Source organism: Melospiza georgiana, chromosome 4 (genome assembly GCF_028018845.1).
Source record: "Melospiza georgiana isolate bMelGeo1 chromosome 4, bMelGeo1.pri, whole genome shotgun sequence".
NCBI lineage: Eukaryota > Metazoa > Chordata > Aves > Passeriformes > Passerellidae > Melospiza > Melospiza georgiana.
The window spans coordinates 9,670,209-9,690,029 of record NC_080433.1 but is presented as its reverse complement, the minus strand read 5'-3'; the positions used below and the strand labels follow the sequence as shown (position 1 = coordinate 9,690,029).

The 19,821-nt window shown below is 36.9% G+C and overlaps 1 protein-coding gene across 1 annotated transcript in view; it reads right to left on the bottom strand.

The window, feature by feature from the left end:
- Positions 1–1,630: 1,630 nt before the first annotated feature.
- The window catches only part of SEMA3E (semaphorin 3E), a 126,760-nt gene continuing 108,569 nt past the window's right edge, over positions 1,631–19,821 (bottom strand). The window contains exons 11-17 of the mRNA XM_058022912.1: positions 19,213–19,435; positions 16,497–16,588; positions 15,258–15,299; positions 11,869–12,035; positions 5,786–5,853; positions 4,188–4,327; positions 1,631–2,870 (exon numbers count right to left, since the gene is read on the bottom strand). Of these exons, the coding sequence (XP_057878895.1) occupies positions 2,418–2,870; positions 4,188–4,327; positions 5,786–5,853; positions 11,869–12,035; positions 15,258–15,299; positions 16,497–16,588; positions 19,213–19,435 (1,185 nt within the window). The 3' untranslated portion in view covers positions 1,631–2,417. The remainder of the gene's footprint in view (positions 2,871–4,187; positions 4,328–5,785; positions 5,854–11,868; positions 12,036–15,257; positions 15,300–16,496; positions 16,589–19,212; positions 19,436–19,821) is intronic.

Below are 19,821 nucleotides of genomic sequence, written 5' to 3'. Positions count from 1 at the left end.
ATAAGATGATTTCCACCTGAAATCTCACAGAATAAAACACAAAGTTATATTTGGTCCATGAGGCTGACATGCTGTAATTCCCTTCTAATCATTCATTAATGATTTAGCACTAGATACTTGCAAATGAATAAAGAAATACAAATAAATCACATTGTTGTTTAAAAGAAGGGAACTCCATCATTCATGAGAAAAGGATTTTAGTAGTGTTTTAGAAGTTTTTCACCAAGGGTGTCAGTGAGGTTTGTATAGGGCATTAAGTTCAGATCAGGGATGCTTGTTCTGTGTTCTCTGCCACAACTCACACTGCTGGTGCTTCCCATACAGCTGTAAACAAACAGGAGATCCTCCATGCAACCAAGATCCATTTAACTGTCCCAGAAACACGAGTTCATCCAGTCTCCTCTCTCAGACCAAATCTAGCAACTGCATGAATTCATGCAAGGATCTGCAGAGTGTCCAGTCCCATCTCTTAGAGAGACATTGTAGCTAAGCAAAGTGCAAACCCTCAGATACCCGATCCCCCTACCAGGCTGATGAAGATTCACTCACGTTATACCCACACCAGGTGAAACCCTGTTTTCCTCACACTCTGCCTGCTGACAGTGTGCCATGTGCTCCTTCCAGAGCCAGTCCCAGCTCCCAGAGGAGCTCAGCAAAGCTCACTGGTCCTGTCAGCAGCTGTGAGCTCCTCTCACAAACAGCCTGCTTGGAAAACTCTGGGTTAGCACTGATTGCTGCCCTTGGGAACACAGCAAACCACAAACCTCTGCTACCCAGGCTGCTAATTCTCACTCTTCCAGGACCATGAAACTCTTTGTAGGTGATGAATCCCTTGTATATTTTCCTCATGGCATAAAAATTTGGATCAGCTTGGCTACTCCCCCTACTGGCATCATGTTCTTATTTTAGGAATAAACTAATTTTTTTACTTATTTGCGTTTAAATTAACTTGTATTTATTCTTAACTTGTGTTTTACTTCCATTTCTTATTTAAAAATTTTAATTAAAAAAAAAAATCTCCAATCCAATTCATGTTGTAATATTAAATTTTTCAGGTATTGAAATACTGGGTGTTCTGCATTTTCTGGATCTGGTTTCTTAAAGCAAGCTTTTCTTATATATATAAATATATATGTATATATACACACTATTTATATATATATATATATATATAAAAAAAATATATATATACACACATATATACTTTTTTTTTAAGTCAATCTTGTGAGACCTAGATTGTAAATGACTTAGTTCTTTTGATCTCCTTTCCTGATATCACTCACAAGAGGAGCAAAGCAGCCCTTTTGAACAGAGATCACACATCAGAAAAAGGTTTATGTGGACCAGATCCTGAAACTGTAGAAACACAGCTGCATAATGCTGGCTTTGTTTTTAATCTGCATCCTAACTTTTTATGACTGCATTTTACCCCCAAAACACATTATCAACATAAAGCATCACTTATTTAAAACACTGCCTTTCCAGTGAAAATTACTTCCAACACCATCTTCTAAAGCTGTGGTTTTAGCACATGGAGACTAAAAGTGTCTGCTGAAAGCAAACCAGTGGGGATCTCAGTAATACTTTGCTTACACATATTTCTTCAAAAAAAAGTAATTTAAATATCGTGTTTTGCTTTCTATAGCCACAAGAGGGCGATCCCTTAATTCGTGTCCACTAAGGCAATGTACAGAAACAAGATGGACTCGTTTTCTATCTAAACCATTATTTCAACTTCTTATGTAGATAAATTGATGAATTTCATTCTGTCTGTGTTCTCAGCATGCATGTGGCTTACATGAAGTTACTAGGCAATATCATTTAGCTGTGGGAGCACACTGTGCTTCATAAATAGCTGATACTGAAAAAAAGGTGGGAAGTAAATAGAATTTCCCTTCGCTATCTTTAGAAGTAGCAGTACACTGTATTAACACATCTCATTGTTCTCAGTGATGAATTCAGACAGGTCACAATCAAAAGGAATAAGATCTTAAGACGTGCTGCTTTCAGAAGCATGAGAAATTTGTGAAACAAAGAAAAGATACCTCTTATACTTTTCATCCACTTGTGAATGTTTAGCTATTTGAATTTGTTAAATATGCCATCATGTGCAACAATATACAGCGCAAGCACGATCCACACAGGGAACTGATTCAAGCACTCAAAACCTGAAGATTGTCATGTCTCCCTAATGCAAAACTCTGCATTTACTTAGAACCAGATAGTTGGGAAGATTTTGTTTAAAATGCTTCTAAACAGTCATCATGAGTGTACAATATAACTTACCATAGCATTTTTGTTTTCAGTCCCAATATTTTACATATATAAACCTGTGAAATTTACTCAAAGCAAGACTGATTTCTCCCTCTTAAGTCCAAATAAAATTTTGCTCAGAAACAGTGGGTGGATTTTGTCCATCAAGAGTCAGCTATGTTCCTGGGCAGCCGGTAATGTTCTGGCCTGATCCTTGCCTTCTTCTCCTGTGGGCTGGCATATTTCCACTTGGATGGAGACATTTTCAGCTTTTTTCTCTTCTTATCTGTACACCACACTTTTTCACAGTATTCTTCCACCCTCTGGAAGTTGCTGTAACCTATCAATTGAAGAAATTCCTTATACCATGGCTTTGAAGCCTGAGGTATACTGCTCTGCATTGGGCATGGCATTTTGTGAGGGATCTCCTCCTCGTAGTCTTTATTGAACATTTCGTCTACACGTTCCTCCTCGACTATCTCCAGAGTGATTTTCCTGACAGTGTGAACAATGCTGTGTTCCACTGTCTGACAAAAATAAGTCCCTGCATCCAGTCGATGCAGCTTCAGGAATAAAAGGCCAAGGTCCATTTTTATTATTCTATCATCAGTCTTCACCTGGAAAAAAAACATAAAATGCAGTTATAGAGCACAGGCCTTTGCTATTACATTAAACCAATTCAATTATTTCTGAACTGTACTTTCATGACGGTAATAATAAATTTTGAGAGTAAGATTAGAGATCTACAAATTTTTAAATCAGAGTGTTTTTTGTAATAACAAAAATATTTACTTGAAATAAAAAAGAGATTGAGTTGCAAATGTAGAACAATCTAAAGAATCTGGGAAGCATGGAAGAGCATATAGTGAAGCAGACAGAGGGAAATAAGTTAGAAACAAGCAAATTATCCACTGGATGGAAAAAAAAAAGGGCATTTGCCAGCTGACCTTTGATAAGGATCCCTGTGAACTCTTTTATAGACTGGTATGCTTTTGAGGAGACATTCATAAAAGTATTTGCATCTTTGAAAGCAGGACCATTGTGATCTTAAAGCCCCAGTTCTGAATCTGCTGTTTGAGTCTGAATCTGCTGTTTGAGGTTTTCCTACAGCTCCTGAGGGTTTCAGAATTGACTATGAGACATTCCCAGATGTTGGCAAGCAGGGAGCTCTGAGCCGTCTAATCCAGCAACAGGAATGGCCAGGAAAATGGTATCCTCAGCTTTCCATTTAACAGTGAGGTGATGGATTTAAGCAGAAGTACTGAGTGATGAAGGGATCCAAAGCAGCCCTGAAGAGAACGAACTCAGGACCTGGCAGTACTGAAGGATGAGGAACTGGATGAGAGCTGGCCATGTCCACTTGTAGAAAATCACTGCATCCTGTGCTGGATAACAAGAAGTGTGGCCAACAGGCCAAGGGAGGTGATTCTCTTCCTCCACTCTGCAGTGATAGCTACATTGATGTGTATCAGAGAGGTGTGGAGGGATAAATATGATTGCACTTATGAAGCACTTTCATAATGATAAAATACACCTAAAAGGGGCAGAGAATCCACCAACACTCATTTGCAAAAAATTTATAATAAATGGGTGAGGCAGCAAGAATGAATAGAAGTTAAGCTAGACTAACACTGGAAATAATACATACACATTTCCTACCTGCAAAAACATACCAAGAGAAGTGATGGATTTTCCTTTGTTTTGAGATCCTAAATTAGCTTCACTACATGTTTAACATCTGCATTCAAGATGTTGAATGCAAACACCAGGTGAAATTCTCAGGTCTATTAACTCAAGAGACCAGATGAACATAATGATTTTCCCTGGCACCCATATACATTTCAGCAACTGGTGGCAGAAATTCAGTGAAGATGTAATGTTCCTAACAAAGGGCTCTTTTTTTGAAAAAAGTTAGTCTATAAGAATATTTCTACCTCTTCCTTCTTAGTGTCATGTGCTCGCTGGACAAACCAGATGACTTTTGCTTGCAAGGTCCGAGGGGTGCACTCCAGAAGGGTGCTGTTGTACTCTATTCCATAAACAAGTCTTTCCTCAGTCTTCTCCAGAACTTCACCTGGAAGGAAAAAAATGTTTCAAAAATATGTTACTGCAAGTACTTGTAAAACTCAATGTACATTTGTTTTTAGAAGTGAAGCTTAATTCCAAGACAGCCAGACAGTGACTGGAGAGTAATGTCTAAGGAAGATCTGACCTGCTAAATGAATTTTCCCATCATCTGAGGCTTTCACTCCATCTGACCAAATTGTGCTGACTCACCTAACATTACAGAGAAACAGATCTCGGCCTTTCACACTGCTAATTGCTTGTGCCTGGTTCTTATGAATAGTTAATTTTGTTTTCAATCAGTGAAACATAAGGATTCAAAACATGTTTGAATATAATAAAAAAAAAATAATAATTTTTTAGGGATATTTACAGCACATAACTGTTTGCAGAATGATACTATAAATACTCTAACCAATATTTTACATATCCATGCTATATATGTATTAACTGAATGCACAGTTTGGGCCCAAGGGTGTTAATAAAAACAAGGTGAAAGAATTAAATCAAAACTCAATTCTGTTTTCAATCCAACAAAACACCTGGAGGAAGATAAACTAGTTGTTACACTGGACAAAACCAACTGCTTCATTAATGAAACCATTTTATTCCATAATAGTGAGAAAGATTCTTGAGCCCAAACAGCTTTATATCTTAAAAAATACACTGTTTTATATAATTGTGATTTCTCTGTTGTATTTTAAACTTGTGGAAGAATTAGCACTTAATATTGGAACATAATTTTCCAACGTGTACAATATCATCCAATGGATATATAAATTATATATATATATTAAAAATATATGTAAAATATATTATTTGTAATATGTTAATATTAAAAATAGTGTTTCTCTGAATATTACTCTAGAAGAAACTTTAATGTTTTATTTTTTTTCTTCTATAAATGCATTGAATATTATCCTGCAAATTACACAGCATTTCCACGCAATTGTTTTATTTCTGATTTTCTATTCCCAATACCCATGCTTGAAATCCTCAGTTATCAAGGTTTGGATAACAGTACTCTGTCTTATTTTTTTAAGAGAAAACTTGATCATAAATACACATTTTTATTCTGTCATGTCACTGCTCAAGGCTGTTCTTAAACTTTAAGTGTCCTGACTACTTCATGCACATTTCAGAATGCAGCTCTATTTATTGTTTATTATTCTTGCCTCATCTTTCTGCTCTTTTTTTTTTTCCTGTTGGAAGCCACTGGGATGCACTCTCCACATCTTTAGTCTGCATGTCATTGCTGCAGCAGCACATGAACATTTTGGGATGTCACCCACTGAGACAGCCACCCTTAGACGCGGATGGCAGGGGCTCAGCCCCACGGCTCTTACAACACGACAGGAACATGCCAGTGAAAACAGCAGGTGAGATCATGGTCTGGCTCATGTTCCTGGCAAACCCTGTGCTGGCTGTTGCAGGCCTTTACAAGCATTTGTACATTTGAACAGATTACCAATGAACTGCTGGCCGAAGCACTGCTGCGCCGCGTTCCCGTGCCGAACGTCTTGTCTGCGGAAACGTCTGCAGGGAAAAAAAGTGGAATTGTTTAAGACAAAACGTTTAGCTTACATGTTGTTTGGCTTATGCTAAACTAGCCTTCATTAAAAACTTCAGGAGTTAAACCTTGATTGCTAACAATTTACCACTGTTGTGAGAAGTGCTCATTTATAAAGCAGCATTCTGTCTCCACTCAGCCTAGTGGGAGTCATGTGTCTGAAAAACCATGCTTGTCTGGAGAAGAGGTACAATTGTATATAAAATTATATATGTGTCCATTTTTTATATAACTATACTAATGTTATAAATACGAAAACAAGATCCTTTGAACTGACTGGGTAATACTCAGTCATAGGGACCTTTAGCCTGCCTTTGTATTCTCTCTCTCTCTCTCTCTCTCTCTCTCTCTATCTCCAGAAAGGACGGAAATTTTCTTTAATTCAGCACAGTTTCCCATGGATGTGATGGTACTTCTTTTATCCTTTACTCTCATGGTTTTTTGGGTTTTTTTTCTTCACTTGAGAGTCTCAACGTGTGGAAGAAACACTTTATTTTATTTCACTTTTGTACCAGACAGTTACTGAGCTCGTTTTTCTCAACAGGGAAATATACAGATTCATGAATGCCCATGCTTAGAAAGTGAACTGGTGGAAGAAGAACTGCGGTCAGAACATGTGAGCCCTGTTTTTGACCTGGAAAAAATACAAGTCCTTTTGAAAGAAAAATCATTCTGGCTTTTGAGGTTTGAGTTTTTTATTGCATTTACAGAAAAAAAAAATATATTAAACCCATTATTATATAGTGTATTCCCAAAATAATTGTGGCTTCATATAGCATTTATTTTCTTTGAGTGCCTTGATAAATAAATCTAGAATTGTTTACCTGGGAAATAAAAGAGCCTATAGGAATGCTGTATCTTGCTACATTAGTATGTCCAACAACCTCAAATGTAGTTTTTCTGAGGATACTGTTCCTGTATTTGCATAAAGAGTAATTCTATACAGTATTGCCAATGCCATACATAAGACATTAACAGAAGAAATGTGCAGTGCAGCAAATCTTACACAGTAAGTATGTGTACAGTAAAAATTACATTAGAAACAAACAAGGCCAAAGAGTTCTGTTATTCTTTGCATTTTATTAGTGAAATAAGGTTGTTCTCCAGTTCTATGTAAACCCAAAAGATAAAATTTTAATTTTTCACAAATTGAATTTACAGAAACTATTTAGATTTATACCACCTAAAAGTCTTGTCCATGGATGTTACTAATTTTATTTTTAATCTGGCTGTAGACAGTGATTATTTTCTGAGTTTTGTCACCCATATGATCCAGTGTTATTGGTGGACAAAGATTAACCTCCACTGATATTCAGAGAAGAACCAGTGTTTTTCCATTGTTGTTTCAGGGGAATCTGGAAATTCAGTGAAGACTGCATTGGGCTTTTAGAGAGAAATGCTAACAATACTTGCATCCTATTAAAGAAAAACAGAGGTAGCAACTGGGCCTTATTCTGCCCTGGGTGTTGTCATTGCAATGTGTAGTGTCAGTGCTGATAAATGTTGTCACAGGTTTGCAAGTCTGTGTGCGTAGATTACTCAGAAGAGACATTCTGCTGCACAAATATACACAAACACTATAGGATATGCAACAATCCTGCTGCTGTAAGGTCCAACAGCCCTATCTAGCAGGAACAGGTAGCAAGTAGGTTCTATTTACTCATGAGTTCCTTAAGATCACTGTAAAGCTAACAAAAAAATAGTTCTGTAAGACAGGATTATTTCTCCAGTTGTCAGATTCATTAAAGAAAAAGAAATGTTTGCTTGATGGAATTTTACTGTTGCAGCTGTGAAGACTGGGGAAGATACAGTGCCTTCACTTACTATTTTCAGTGCCTTCACTTACTATTTTCTGAAATAGAAGGCAAAAAGGGAGAGGTGCTGAAAGAGAGGGAGATGCTGGGAGATAAACTCATCTCACAAATACTGACATAAGCCTGGTATTATTTTTTTCTTAGAAATTATTTTACTCAGAATAATAGATTATCAGACAATGCCTGAGATAAATTACTGTAAGGAACAATTTTCAGTGATTAACAAATGCACTGAATTTTGGGAAGTATCTTTTGCAATCTATAATTTCATTGATTTAGATTTCAGCCCTTAACTCTGTGCTTCCACAAACCTAGTAAAAATGATCTGCAAGAAAGCAACACAGTCATCATCATCATTACCATCATCATAATTTTCATTTTTCTTTATTATTTCCCAGGAATGTATGAGGCAAAATCAAGAAGTCTTGGGAAGAAAAGGCACCACTATGTTTACATAAGTAAATCAGTAGACTGCGTGCCTGCTGGTGGAGTGGATGATGGAGAGAGAAAACAGAGAGGGAGAGGAGGCAGGGGAGAGACTGTCAGCTTCTAAAAATTAGGTAAAGAATCACACAATGCCTACCCAAGTTCAAAGACATTTTTAAATTACTTCAGACCTTTTTCAGCCTGGATGGTGAGCTGATACATCAAAGAATCTCACTCGTAGAACCTGGTGCTTGTTTAGATAAAAATTGAAACTGACTAAATCAGAATGCAGAGCTAATAGTGAACTAAAGCATTTAAGTTCTGGACCTCTGGTTTCTCAAGTGCACTTCATGAAATTTGAATGCAGTAGAATCCTTCTGCCATCTGAGGTATTTGCAGTATTCAGGAGCCACACACCTGTAATTAGCATGGAATTGTGCTGTGTTGTGCTGCCTTCATCAAAATATGGGATTTTGGACTCAGTTTTTATTTCTTCTTGATTAAATCCCACATTTAATTAGTTATCCAGGATATACATGTACAAGGATTTTCACAATTTAAAAAAATAATACCAGAGGCCAAGCATAAGATTTTTATATTTATGCTTCACTTCTCTCTACATCTGTTACATGCTTTAGTTTACAGTCTTCTATTTATTGTTACTCTAAACACTTGTACCTTGGAGGCATCAGCATCTAAAGCAGACAGCATTTGGACCAAAGTGGGGAGGACACATTCTACATCCTTGCCCCAATTCAATTCTTCACCGGTAGGACTGGAATTAAAAGGAGAGCTTTGAGCAGAGCCCTTACCCACTAACAGCACTGCTCTTACAGATCAAAAGAACAGATAAATGTACAGAATTAAGGCCACATTTGAGCAGAGACAGGTGGTACTAGGGTCAGCTCAAGTGTGTTGCAATGTAAGGCACAACTCTATGACTCCAATAAAGGGACAGGTATCAGGAAGAGGAGAAACAAGTACTCTCCAATTGCACTTACATTACTTGTGTTACCATGCACAGATTGAGCAGGAATCTGGAGCCTTGAGACAAGGCCAGATTAAGACATGAATGCTCAGGGATGTGGCATTAATTAAATTAAAACCCATGGCAGGATTATCAACCAGTCAGTGCCACTTGGTATCAGAAAGCTCCACGCTGTCTGCCAGGACCTGCCTTGTCCCCTGGAATTCTTCACATGGTAGAGAGCAACCTAAAACAACTTCCATACACATGTCCCTGGTACCTCTCCCTGCCTCTCCCTGTGCCACACAGTTAGTGTAAGGCCTTAAATTTAAAATGCTCTGAGCTTCAGCTGCGTCCTGAAGTGAACAAAGCAGATGCCATTCATGCCTCTCAACACTGTTAGTCCTGATGGCTGTTTTCCCCAGACTCTGATATAGAAAACAAGTTTTGCAGACGTCAAGAACATTCAATTGAGTGCAAATCCCTTCTCCACTGCTACAGTGCTTATCTCAAGAGAAGGAGGGAGATAGCAGCAGTATTTTCTTCTTTTAGAGGCTGACCTGCTGAATGTTGAGGAGGTAAGGCACAGGAAGGTGCCTGGGGTGCTGCCCATATCACTCCACCCTGGATAAATGTGTTTTAAGGGAACTTAAAGGGTGTTACTCTGGAAAGTGTCTTAGGTGAGAAACATGTACAACAAAGTCCAGGCCTCAGAGAGTTCCTTTCATCTTTTCTTAGTCAACAAGTAGCCTGCACAACATAAATGGTGATACTGCTAGCAAGCTAAAATGCTGCTGGGGAATTTTTAACTCCCCCTTCCCTCCCAAATGACTTTTACATCATCAGATGAGTAACCCATATGCTTTATCATTATGATAATCAAATTTCTACTTATACTGTAGGACATTAATCTCCCTGGCCCACTGTATAGCTGCTCATCTTTCTTAATCCATGGCCTGAAAATTTTAACCAGACTCATCTCACCCTGAGCAGTCAACCAGAGTCCACATCTTCCCTTCCTTATATTCACAAAATGCACAAGAAAACGATGCAGTCCTGATTATAAAAGCTGTGTAGGTTTCCTGCTTTGTTTAACACATGCCTTAGTGCAGTAAATCCAAGAGATTCTCAGTTATGCTGAGCCACACACTGCATTTCTCATTTGTCTTTTTAAATGTGTCTTATCCATAAAATGGTGCTATCAAAGAGAAAATCACTAGATTAATTATCTTTTAAAAATGTATGGAAATGTCTATTATGCCTGACAATAGTCAGCATGCATTTGAGTGCATCCAGGTTCATGGAAAGATAAAATATGCCAGATGAAAAATAACTAAATACAAAGCCCCGTGTTTCAGATTTTCCTTAAGAAACAATAATATATTTGGGATACTGTGACTTTGTTTGGACTTAAGCATCTCCACAAGTTTTTAAAACTCTCTCTGGAATTTATTAAATTTATTATTATAGTCCTTGTAGGTCTAATATAAATAAGGATATATTTTTTAAACCAGTAATTGCTAAAAAAACCACAGAAATTATTTGAACTATGCAATACCAAAATTTTGCTGATTAAGGGAAGAAATTCCTCTAAGTGCAAAGCTGACTAATTTTTGTGAAAAGGTCTGGATTGAAACATGCATGTTATAGATACTTGACCTGTGTAGCTGAATTGCAGAACCTGGATTTGAGAGGGAAGGGAGGACAACAGGTCCCAAGGATATCACTGAATGAAAGAGTGAAGGTCAAGAACCAAGAATAAATGAAGAGTGATACAGAGAAACTGTCTCCACAAGGAAGAATTAAAACACCCAAATCAGGTCTGTGCTTTGAACTTGCCTCTAGAGTAATTTGCATTTCAATCCACTGCAGAAAACCAAAACGTAGCTTTTGTAAAAAATTCGTTCTGGTGGATTTTGGTTGGTGAAGGTATATTACTAATTGCAGCCATGATATTTTCTGAAAAATCCTTTCCTTAGGATTTTTCCTCCTGAGAAGCTGAGAGGCCTCAGGAACAAAATGTAAACAATGATTATCTGCTGCTGTGGAATGCAACAGGTGGATCTGTGATTGGTCTCATATGGTTGTTTCTAATTAATGGCCAATCACAGTCAGCTGGCTTGGACAGAGAATCTGAGCCACAAGCTTTTGTTATCATTCCTTCTTTTTCTATTCTTAGCTAGCCTTCTGATGAAATCCTTTCTTCTATTCTTTTAGTATAGTTTAAATATAATATATATCATACAATAATAAATCAAGCCTTCTGAAACATGGAGTCAGATCCTCGTCTCTTCCCTCACCCTCAGACCCCTGTGAACACTGTCACAACTACTAACAAAGCATCTTCTTTGACTTTTTCTTAGAAATTCTGTGGTTTATGTTACTGAAGTGTAAGATACTTGTATAACACTACCAAACCAGGTCTCTGATGCTGCAAAGACACGGAAAGATGTTTGAGGAAATCAGGGTTTACCGTGTGACGCAAATAATTACGAAATGACTTAGCTCTAGTCATAAAGTTTTATTTTTTATTTTTATTTATTCCTGCTACTGCAGTTTATGCCTTCCTGTGAGTTTGGTTCCTTGCAATCCCCTAAGGTTCTGCTGAGAAATCAGAAGACGACTATGCCTTAGTGCAGTGCAACGTCTCACTGTTGGGTTATGTCCGAGAGGGAGACGAATAAGACAAATAAGTAACTAAGTACTCTGCATTGCAGTAGAACCTGTTGATGTAGATATTTACAAAAAGAGTGCCAGAGAAGCAGGGCTCTCACCTCTTTGCCTGCACTGCCGTGGGGTAGTACCGGGAGCAGGCGATGCCGTCCCAGGCGCAGTAGGGGTCCCGGGCCAGGCAGCAGTCGGCGCAGGCTGTGCCGTACATGTCGCACTGGTGGAACTTCACCTGGGCCACCAGCGCCTCGGATCCCACGTAGAGCTGTTGCTGCAAAAAAAGCACCACACAGGGTTCCTAGAATGTCCACTAAAACTTCTCCTCCCAAAGCAGAAATTGTTAAATTAATCGTCGCTTGTTGTGCTTCCAGCCTGTGACCTGAGGGAGGCAGAGTTACTCTGCAGGAAAATATCCGGTTACAGATTAAACTCTCCTACTGAGGACAGAGAAACAGAAAGAAGGCAAAATGAACAAGTTTATTTTGGCATTTCCTCGCTTCTGAAGTTTCAGCTTTGTGTTTGAATAGGAAAGGGTTTACATGTCTTTTTTTCATCAATATATTTTCCAATGTCTCCTCTTTACACTTGTCACCTAACTAATCTGCAAAAAAACCCCAACTTGACACAAAAGACTTTAAACAAAGAAGTTCAAATATGCAAAGGTTACAAGCAAACTCAATTTTAAAATGGGAGTTTTCAAGTAAATTTAACTCTTGATGTAGCTATTTAGAATATGGTCACATATTTACATGCACAGTAGTGCTATGATTTGTATAACTTCTCAGTGCACAGGAGATAGATGATAGATAGATAGATAGATAGATAGATAGATAGATAGATAGATAGATAGAAAGATAGATAGATAGACAGATAACTATTTAATTGTTTTCCTGTTGCTGCGCAGTCTTTCCTTACAAATTAACATGTCGGTATCTTCTTTAGTATTTATTTACAGGGTTTGGGTGAGAGTTTTTCAGCATTAACATTCATTGTTTGAATCTTTTGAGCTCACATAGGTGTCCTTTTCAAATAAAATAAAAGATAATCAATTTAATTCTTTAGACACTTGCACAATAAATTCGGAAGAGAATAGCTTGAATTGAAAGGTATTTGAGAAAATGTCTTGTTGCTGATGAATGCAAATTTTCTGAACACAGAAATATGCACTGTGCACTTCAATAGAAACTGCTTATGCACAGCTCACTTCCACAGTTTTACCAGTCAGAAAAAGGATTCCTAAGTTTTGCTCATCCTAGTGGCCAAATTTAGTCCATAATTCCTACTCTTTGATCAAGCTGTCAAAATCTGGTATTTTGAAGTTACTTAAAGCTGGAAAATACTGACATCTTATTTAGTCTATCAGAAAACATAAATTTTAATCTGGATAGTCTGTTATTTTTCCTTATTATACTTCTTATATCTCTTTAGATCATAGAAATCGAACTTTGAGAGATGCCAGGGGAATAAATTAGGAGAGGCTGGTAACAGCAGTGCTTGAAGACTTTTTCTGGTGAGATAAACCAGATGATAGTAGCAGGAACTCAATCTGCCAACTAGAATGAAGAGAAAACCTAGGATACTTGTTTGAGGGGAATTCTTTGTCTGCAAGTGCTGCAGTGTGATTGTCCCAGAAGACATGAACAACACTTTCAATGAGACATATGAGATGAGATTTTCTCTTTTATCTTTTAGCAGGGGTAAAGACTTCCTTAAGTCTTGGTAAATCACAGGAGGGAAAAGAAGCATCTGATATCTAGCCAAGTGAACATCAAAGAACATTCTTTCCCAGTCTCTGCAGATAACAAGCTCAGCCCTGAAATGCAATATTTTACTATACCATGACTTGGTGAAGACTGGTCAGTGTTATAAGGATATGGAGACATAGGGTAGCAAGGAGATCTCCACAGGCTCAGTAACTCCAAGTTCAAAAGAGATCAGTGAAAATGCTTGAGATATAACATTTTTTTTTCATATATGCTCAACTATGTTATGTTCCTGCTGATTTTAAATACAAAATTATTTGGTGCCTACTCTGACCCTAACGTATATTCCAATATTTAATTCTCCTCTGTGTCAGAAAACTGTATCCTATTTCAAGAATAAGTTTATTTACATTCAACAAGCCAATCTTGGTTTTTTAATCTGATATTGCTTTGCCATCAATGTTTAAGAATCCTCATACACACAGTAGGAAGTTACTTCATACAGTAAAACAAATACATGACTCTGCTGTTCTCTCTCAGTCTTCTTTTTGATCTCTTGAAAAAATAAAGCTATTTTTACTTCTCATAAGAAGATTTTTCCTCAACTACTGGGTTGCTCTGGTGGCTTTTTTGCAGATCTGACCAGATTTTCCAGATATGCCTTGAATTGGTAGAGTTAGCATATCTCTTGGGAGATGAATATAATGGAAGGATGCTACTTCATATTTTATATCTGTTTTATTCTTCCAACACAACCCTTTAACCATGACAATTCACTGAGAGTAAAAGATAAGGCAAACATCTGAAAAGACACCAAGTCTTTCTCCAAATAATCACTTAGGTGCAGTGCTGGATAATCTAGTCTCCAGAGCTTTTTTCACAGTCTGTGGGAAAAGATTGAGGCAGGAAATAATTCAAAATACTTCCACCCAAATCCTTCTCTGAATTACCATCACAGGACTTTCACTTTCTGCATTACATACAGGAAGAATGCAAGTTGATTGGACACCAAGACTCAAATAACCCTTTGGGGCACAGTCCCACCTCCTAATAAAGCAGTTTTCACTCCTTGTTACTCGTGTTTCACTGTGTCTATGTGCACCTACATTGCATTGGATGTCTAACATCACTGTTGGACATGTTTAACATTAAGATATAACTATCCTTGGATGTTTATAATGGCTCCATGCTGAGATGATTGATATGATATGATATGATATGATATGATATGATATGATATGATATGATATGGAAGAGAATCTACCCACAAGAGTAATAAATTGGGTGTTTATATCAGCAGAAATTTTCAGAAACTCAAAAAGAACTCAGATCCAAACAACCCTAAAGGGCAACTGAGTATGTGGGAGAGCCAGCAAGGCTTTTTTTGCTGATATCCCCATGGGGCTGAAGTCTGTCTGCTTTTATCAACATAGAACTTTTCTGTGAATTGCCATATCCACCAAACTAATCCCTACTGTGATTAGTACAACAGTAACTTATGAAAAAGGTTTTTACTTGCTTTGATATTTATGGCATTGTGAGCTAAGGATATTTACCACTAGAATTGAAAAACATAAATACATGATAAAGGAACAGAGCACATAACCATAAGTTTATATTACAGAACAATTACAAGTTTATATTACAGAACAATTACATGTATCCAACCAGATCTCATTATAGATGATGTACATCTATGTCCATCTATCCATGCACCCAGCTCTGTGCAGTTTACAGCTTCATTACATTTGCGTCACAATCATCACATTTCACACTTACAAAATACTTACCCTTTTTGAAGAGATTTCCATGGAAATAATAGGAACTGGCATCTAAAAAATAGGAGATTTTTGTTTGCTTAGAAAAAAGAATATATTTTTGCTATGAAAATAAATCAGGTAAAATAGTATTGGTATTTACTTATTACATTCAGCTTTGCTAGATACTTTGACTTTCTTTAAGAAAGATGTGAGGAAATTGTGACTTTCAGAAGTATTGCTTTAAAACAGTTTATTTGGAAACAAGCAGCCAACACTTAATTCAGGATTATCAGAGCTACAGGAACACTACAATTTCCCTGTCAAACATGACATTAGCCCTTGTCACCACTGAATTTCTTTTGTCCTGCTTGAGAGTGATAAGTGGACTGTTCTTTATAACAAAACATTCATTGAAGATAAGACGAAAATAGCAGGAATTCCTTCTTTTACCATTGTCCTCTCTGCCCTCTGCTCAGATTTCTTGGAGCAATGCACAGCCCCTCATACTTCTATTGAAAACTAGCTTTATCAAGAAGGGAAAATTCTCTGATTTTTCTCTACAGTCAACAATAAATAATAATTATATATTATATTTATAATTAAAAAATTAGTTGCACTGCCTAAATTCAGATACCAGATTTAAATGTCCAACTTTTGATATTAGGTTCTCCCTATAGCTTGAAGCAGGTTAGCCTCCTGCTTTATTTGGCTAACGTGATGTGATGACACTCACTGAGAGAATTTCATTATGTTAGCTTTGTCACATGCCAAGAACTGAGCTTTAGTCATAGATTATTCTTTAGGAGAATGGAGTTCTGCCTCACGAGGACCCATGTTTTCCCACTGTAGAGACAGGTTAACTGATTAAATCTTTCTGAGTGGACTTTTTCTATCTGGATGTCATTTGAAGTTCCAAGATTGTAGCAGGCACATTTTTATGTGTGCAGTTATACTTTTTTAATTACTTAATTGGATACAAGGGAAAATTAAACAAAATTAAGTAAGTTTTTAATTAAAACTTGCACTCCAATGTCCAAGCACATAAATATAAAGGCAGTAGTTGTGATTTGCTTCAACATGCTTTGGTACTTGGAACATTAGAAAAACTTCATTTGAAAATGAAGGTTTCCTGTCATAAAATTGCGACATAATTAGAAAATTTCTTGCACATGAGTATTATACATTTGACTATCCTCAGATTTGTTTGACATTTTAACTCTGCAGAAAATTCAAGACTTTTGTATATACTTCATATACAACACAGTTCACCTTGAATACTTGCAGCTCTTCAAGAATCACTTCTTCCATTGATTCTGTCTCTTGATTGTAAATTGTTATGACTTTCAGCACAATACCATTATCTGGACACAAATTTAAAACAAAACGAAACAAAATTAAAGGTTATGATTGGCTGAAACATTTATATGGCCTTCAAATACCTGAAATGACTTCTTCAAATTGATAATGAATTGAAATTTAAAAATGTGAAAATTTAGTTGCATTGTGCTGTCATTAATGAGGATTCTTACTCTTAGAAATGAAATATATGACAATTTGTACCTGGCAAATACGAGTCAATTTAGACACTTGTATGATACGTAATTAATTGTATTTTTCAAACATTGGGTCATAACTCATTGTGAATAGCAAGAGGATCACAACCATATTTCAGAAAAAGAAATGGAAGTAGGTGGAAGCCTAGTGCATTGAGGCAAGCAAGTGTAAAATAGCTTTAATTATAGGATCTGAGTGTTTACACTAGATAGCAAACTACTAATATGCTTAATTGCTAACAGCAGCTCCATTTCCCCAAGCAAAACTATAAAAACTTTCAGGGGCTCATTGTGCACAATTCTTACCCTTCTCTAAGGAAACACTGAGCTGCTGCTGACCTGAAGGTGTAGTCAAAGGGAGATTAATCAAAATACAGGATGCACATTCAAACAGACACATTGGACTTAGGTTTATCAACCTCTCTGTCACTGCAACTCTTGCAGGAAAGTAAAACATACAAATAACATCTGGTCTTCCACCACTTTGCTTTTGCCTTGTTGGCTATTTATAAAAAAGCCTTCGTGTCCTTAATCTGAAAATCTGTCATCAACAATGGCAAATATCACTTCTTCTGTTATTTTCAGTCACCTTTGATTTACAGGGGACATATTAAGCAGGGAAGCACTGGGGAAAATGTTCAGCAAAAGATCAAAGGGTGAAACAAAAAGAGGAACCATTAAACTGGGGTCATACACCATTTTTCAAAGAGACTATGTAATCAAAGGCAACCATTTCGTAGTAGAACAGTGAAAAGAATTTGTATTCTGAGCTGTGATTTTCATAAGTAAGTTCCTCTTCAAATCCTGCTGACAGACAAGTGAAAGCTCTGATGTTCAGACTTTGCCTTTGATGAACCTTTCTAACCTGCCCTGCTACCCTAAGGAAACTTGCTCAGCTCTAAGATGCTGCTTACTTATGTTACACAGCAGGTGTTTGACTGGGATTAAAAAATATATATATCAACCTTTTCTAATATTATATTGCCCAAATAAGCAGTGAGATTTCTGATGGGAGTTTTGCCGGAGTAGTGATTGCAGGTTTCATTTCAGAGCTTCTAAACCCCAAATTCTTTTGCTGGAATTTCTTGTCACCTGAGATCAAACAGCCTGAGAACACTGGGCAACTGCTGGGGGCCAATCCAGCACAGCTCTAAAGCACACACTTAAGCCACTCTGGATTCAACTTTGCTGAACAAAAGACTTGTGTACAAGAATATTTGTTGCAGTCACAATTAAAAGTGCAAGGAGAATATATAAAGGATGTAGGACCTGCTGCAAAATCTGCTGCACAGAAATAAGTGACACATAATACAATATTTTACAGACCATGGTTAAGTCCTTCACCAAGACTGTTCCAAGGCTATTTAAAATCTTAGAAAACAGCACTAATATAAATAGGGCTTCGCTATTCTATTAACATGATTTTTTTGAATGTTCTCAACAATGAAATGTACTTATCAGAGGAATTTCATTAGTAAAAAATAATTCACTGGAACTGCTTTCCTACACAAAATGGTCAAAATGATTTGTGATACCACTCCTGTTGTTAAATTGATTAAATGTGACTGTAAGAATCCTTGGTTTTTTTCCAGACAGATTAGATGTGACTTAAGTCTTGTGTAGTTCCAGCCTTTCCTCTTGTTTTCTTATGTTTTTCTATTTTTCAAATACCATTACAGTTTTTTTTTTCCTGCTTTCTTAGACTCGTTGCAGCTATATGCTATATATTTCCTTTACAGTGTTTGTTAGGAAGATGCTTAAAATTATTGCTAAACAATCTCTTTATATTTAAAAAAAATGGCACAGAAGAAAGACAAGAAAACTTGGCAGGAAACTTCTGAAAGTTTTGGGTTTTTTGAAATTGGGCATTTCCTTCTTCCTTCCTTGATCTGTGTTGAAACCCAAATCTGGAGGCTGGCAGCTTTCTTTATTGGTTTCAGCTAGACTTGTTGTCTCCAGAACTGGGGAAAAGAAACTGTGGAATAAAGCCAATAACTTGAACCGATATTTTTGGAAATCATATCACCTTTGTTTCTCTCAGGTCTCCAAGTCTCAGCTTAGATACCTGACAGTGTTCTGAAATTTAAAAAATAAGGCTGGTTTTTCTGCAATTTTTTTTATATTCTTTTTTTGAAAAGAAAAGAAATTAAAATGGAATCCTATACTTCTTTCTCTTGCTAGTTTTTAAATAGTTCCCTATCATTACTTTCCTGTATGTTAGCATCACAGTGAAGCACATGTCTGGAATGAATAACATCCTCTGTAAGGTGAAGGTATGAAAACAAAAGTTGATAAAAATAAATGTTGTATTGATTTGCTTCATCCTGGAGAAAAAAGACAAAACAAAACAAAGCAAAAAAAGAAAAGAAACAAACAAAAAAACCCTTGCAAAATCATAAATGTAAAAATTCTTTCTTGCTTTCTTTATTTACCTGTTCCAATGAACAAAACATCATATTGGCCATCTTCAGCTTCCACTCTGTCCACTGCTATTTGTTTAAGATTGTACTTTCCATCTGTTTTAACTAGTATTGGTCTCTTATGAACAGGCCTGATGGGCTGATACATCAGTGGATGACTCCTGGCAAAATGGACAGCTTCATCAGGATAGTCTTTAGTGGTGGTGTACAGCCCTCCATTCACCTTGCTGGCACACTGCAAAAACACAGAACACAGATTGTCCTGAAGGTTTGCCCAAGAAATTGCCAGAAAAGGGGCTTATTTTCAGGGATGAAGATAAATCTACAGAAAACCAAGCCCAGAAGACCACAGTGGAAATTAGGACAGTGAACCCTGTACTTTATGCATGTGTGGATTATTAATCATGAGAAGAAAGGAAATGCTGAACAGTGCCTTGGCATTGTCATGTTTAAGAAGCAGGAGTTCATCCCTCTTTGGCATACTAAGACAGAATAAAGGATAACACTTTCAGATTTTGACAAATGTCATAGGGCTTATTTCTTCCTCCAACTCATCTTTTGATGTAATCAAAATGGCCATGGACAGAGTAAGAAGAAAGGGCTTTTCTATCCCAGTAGAGA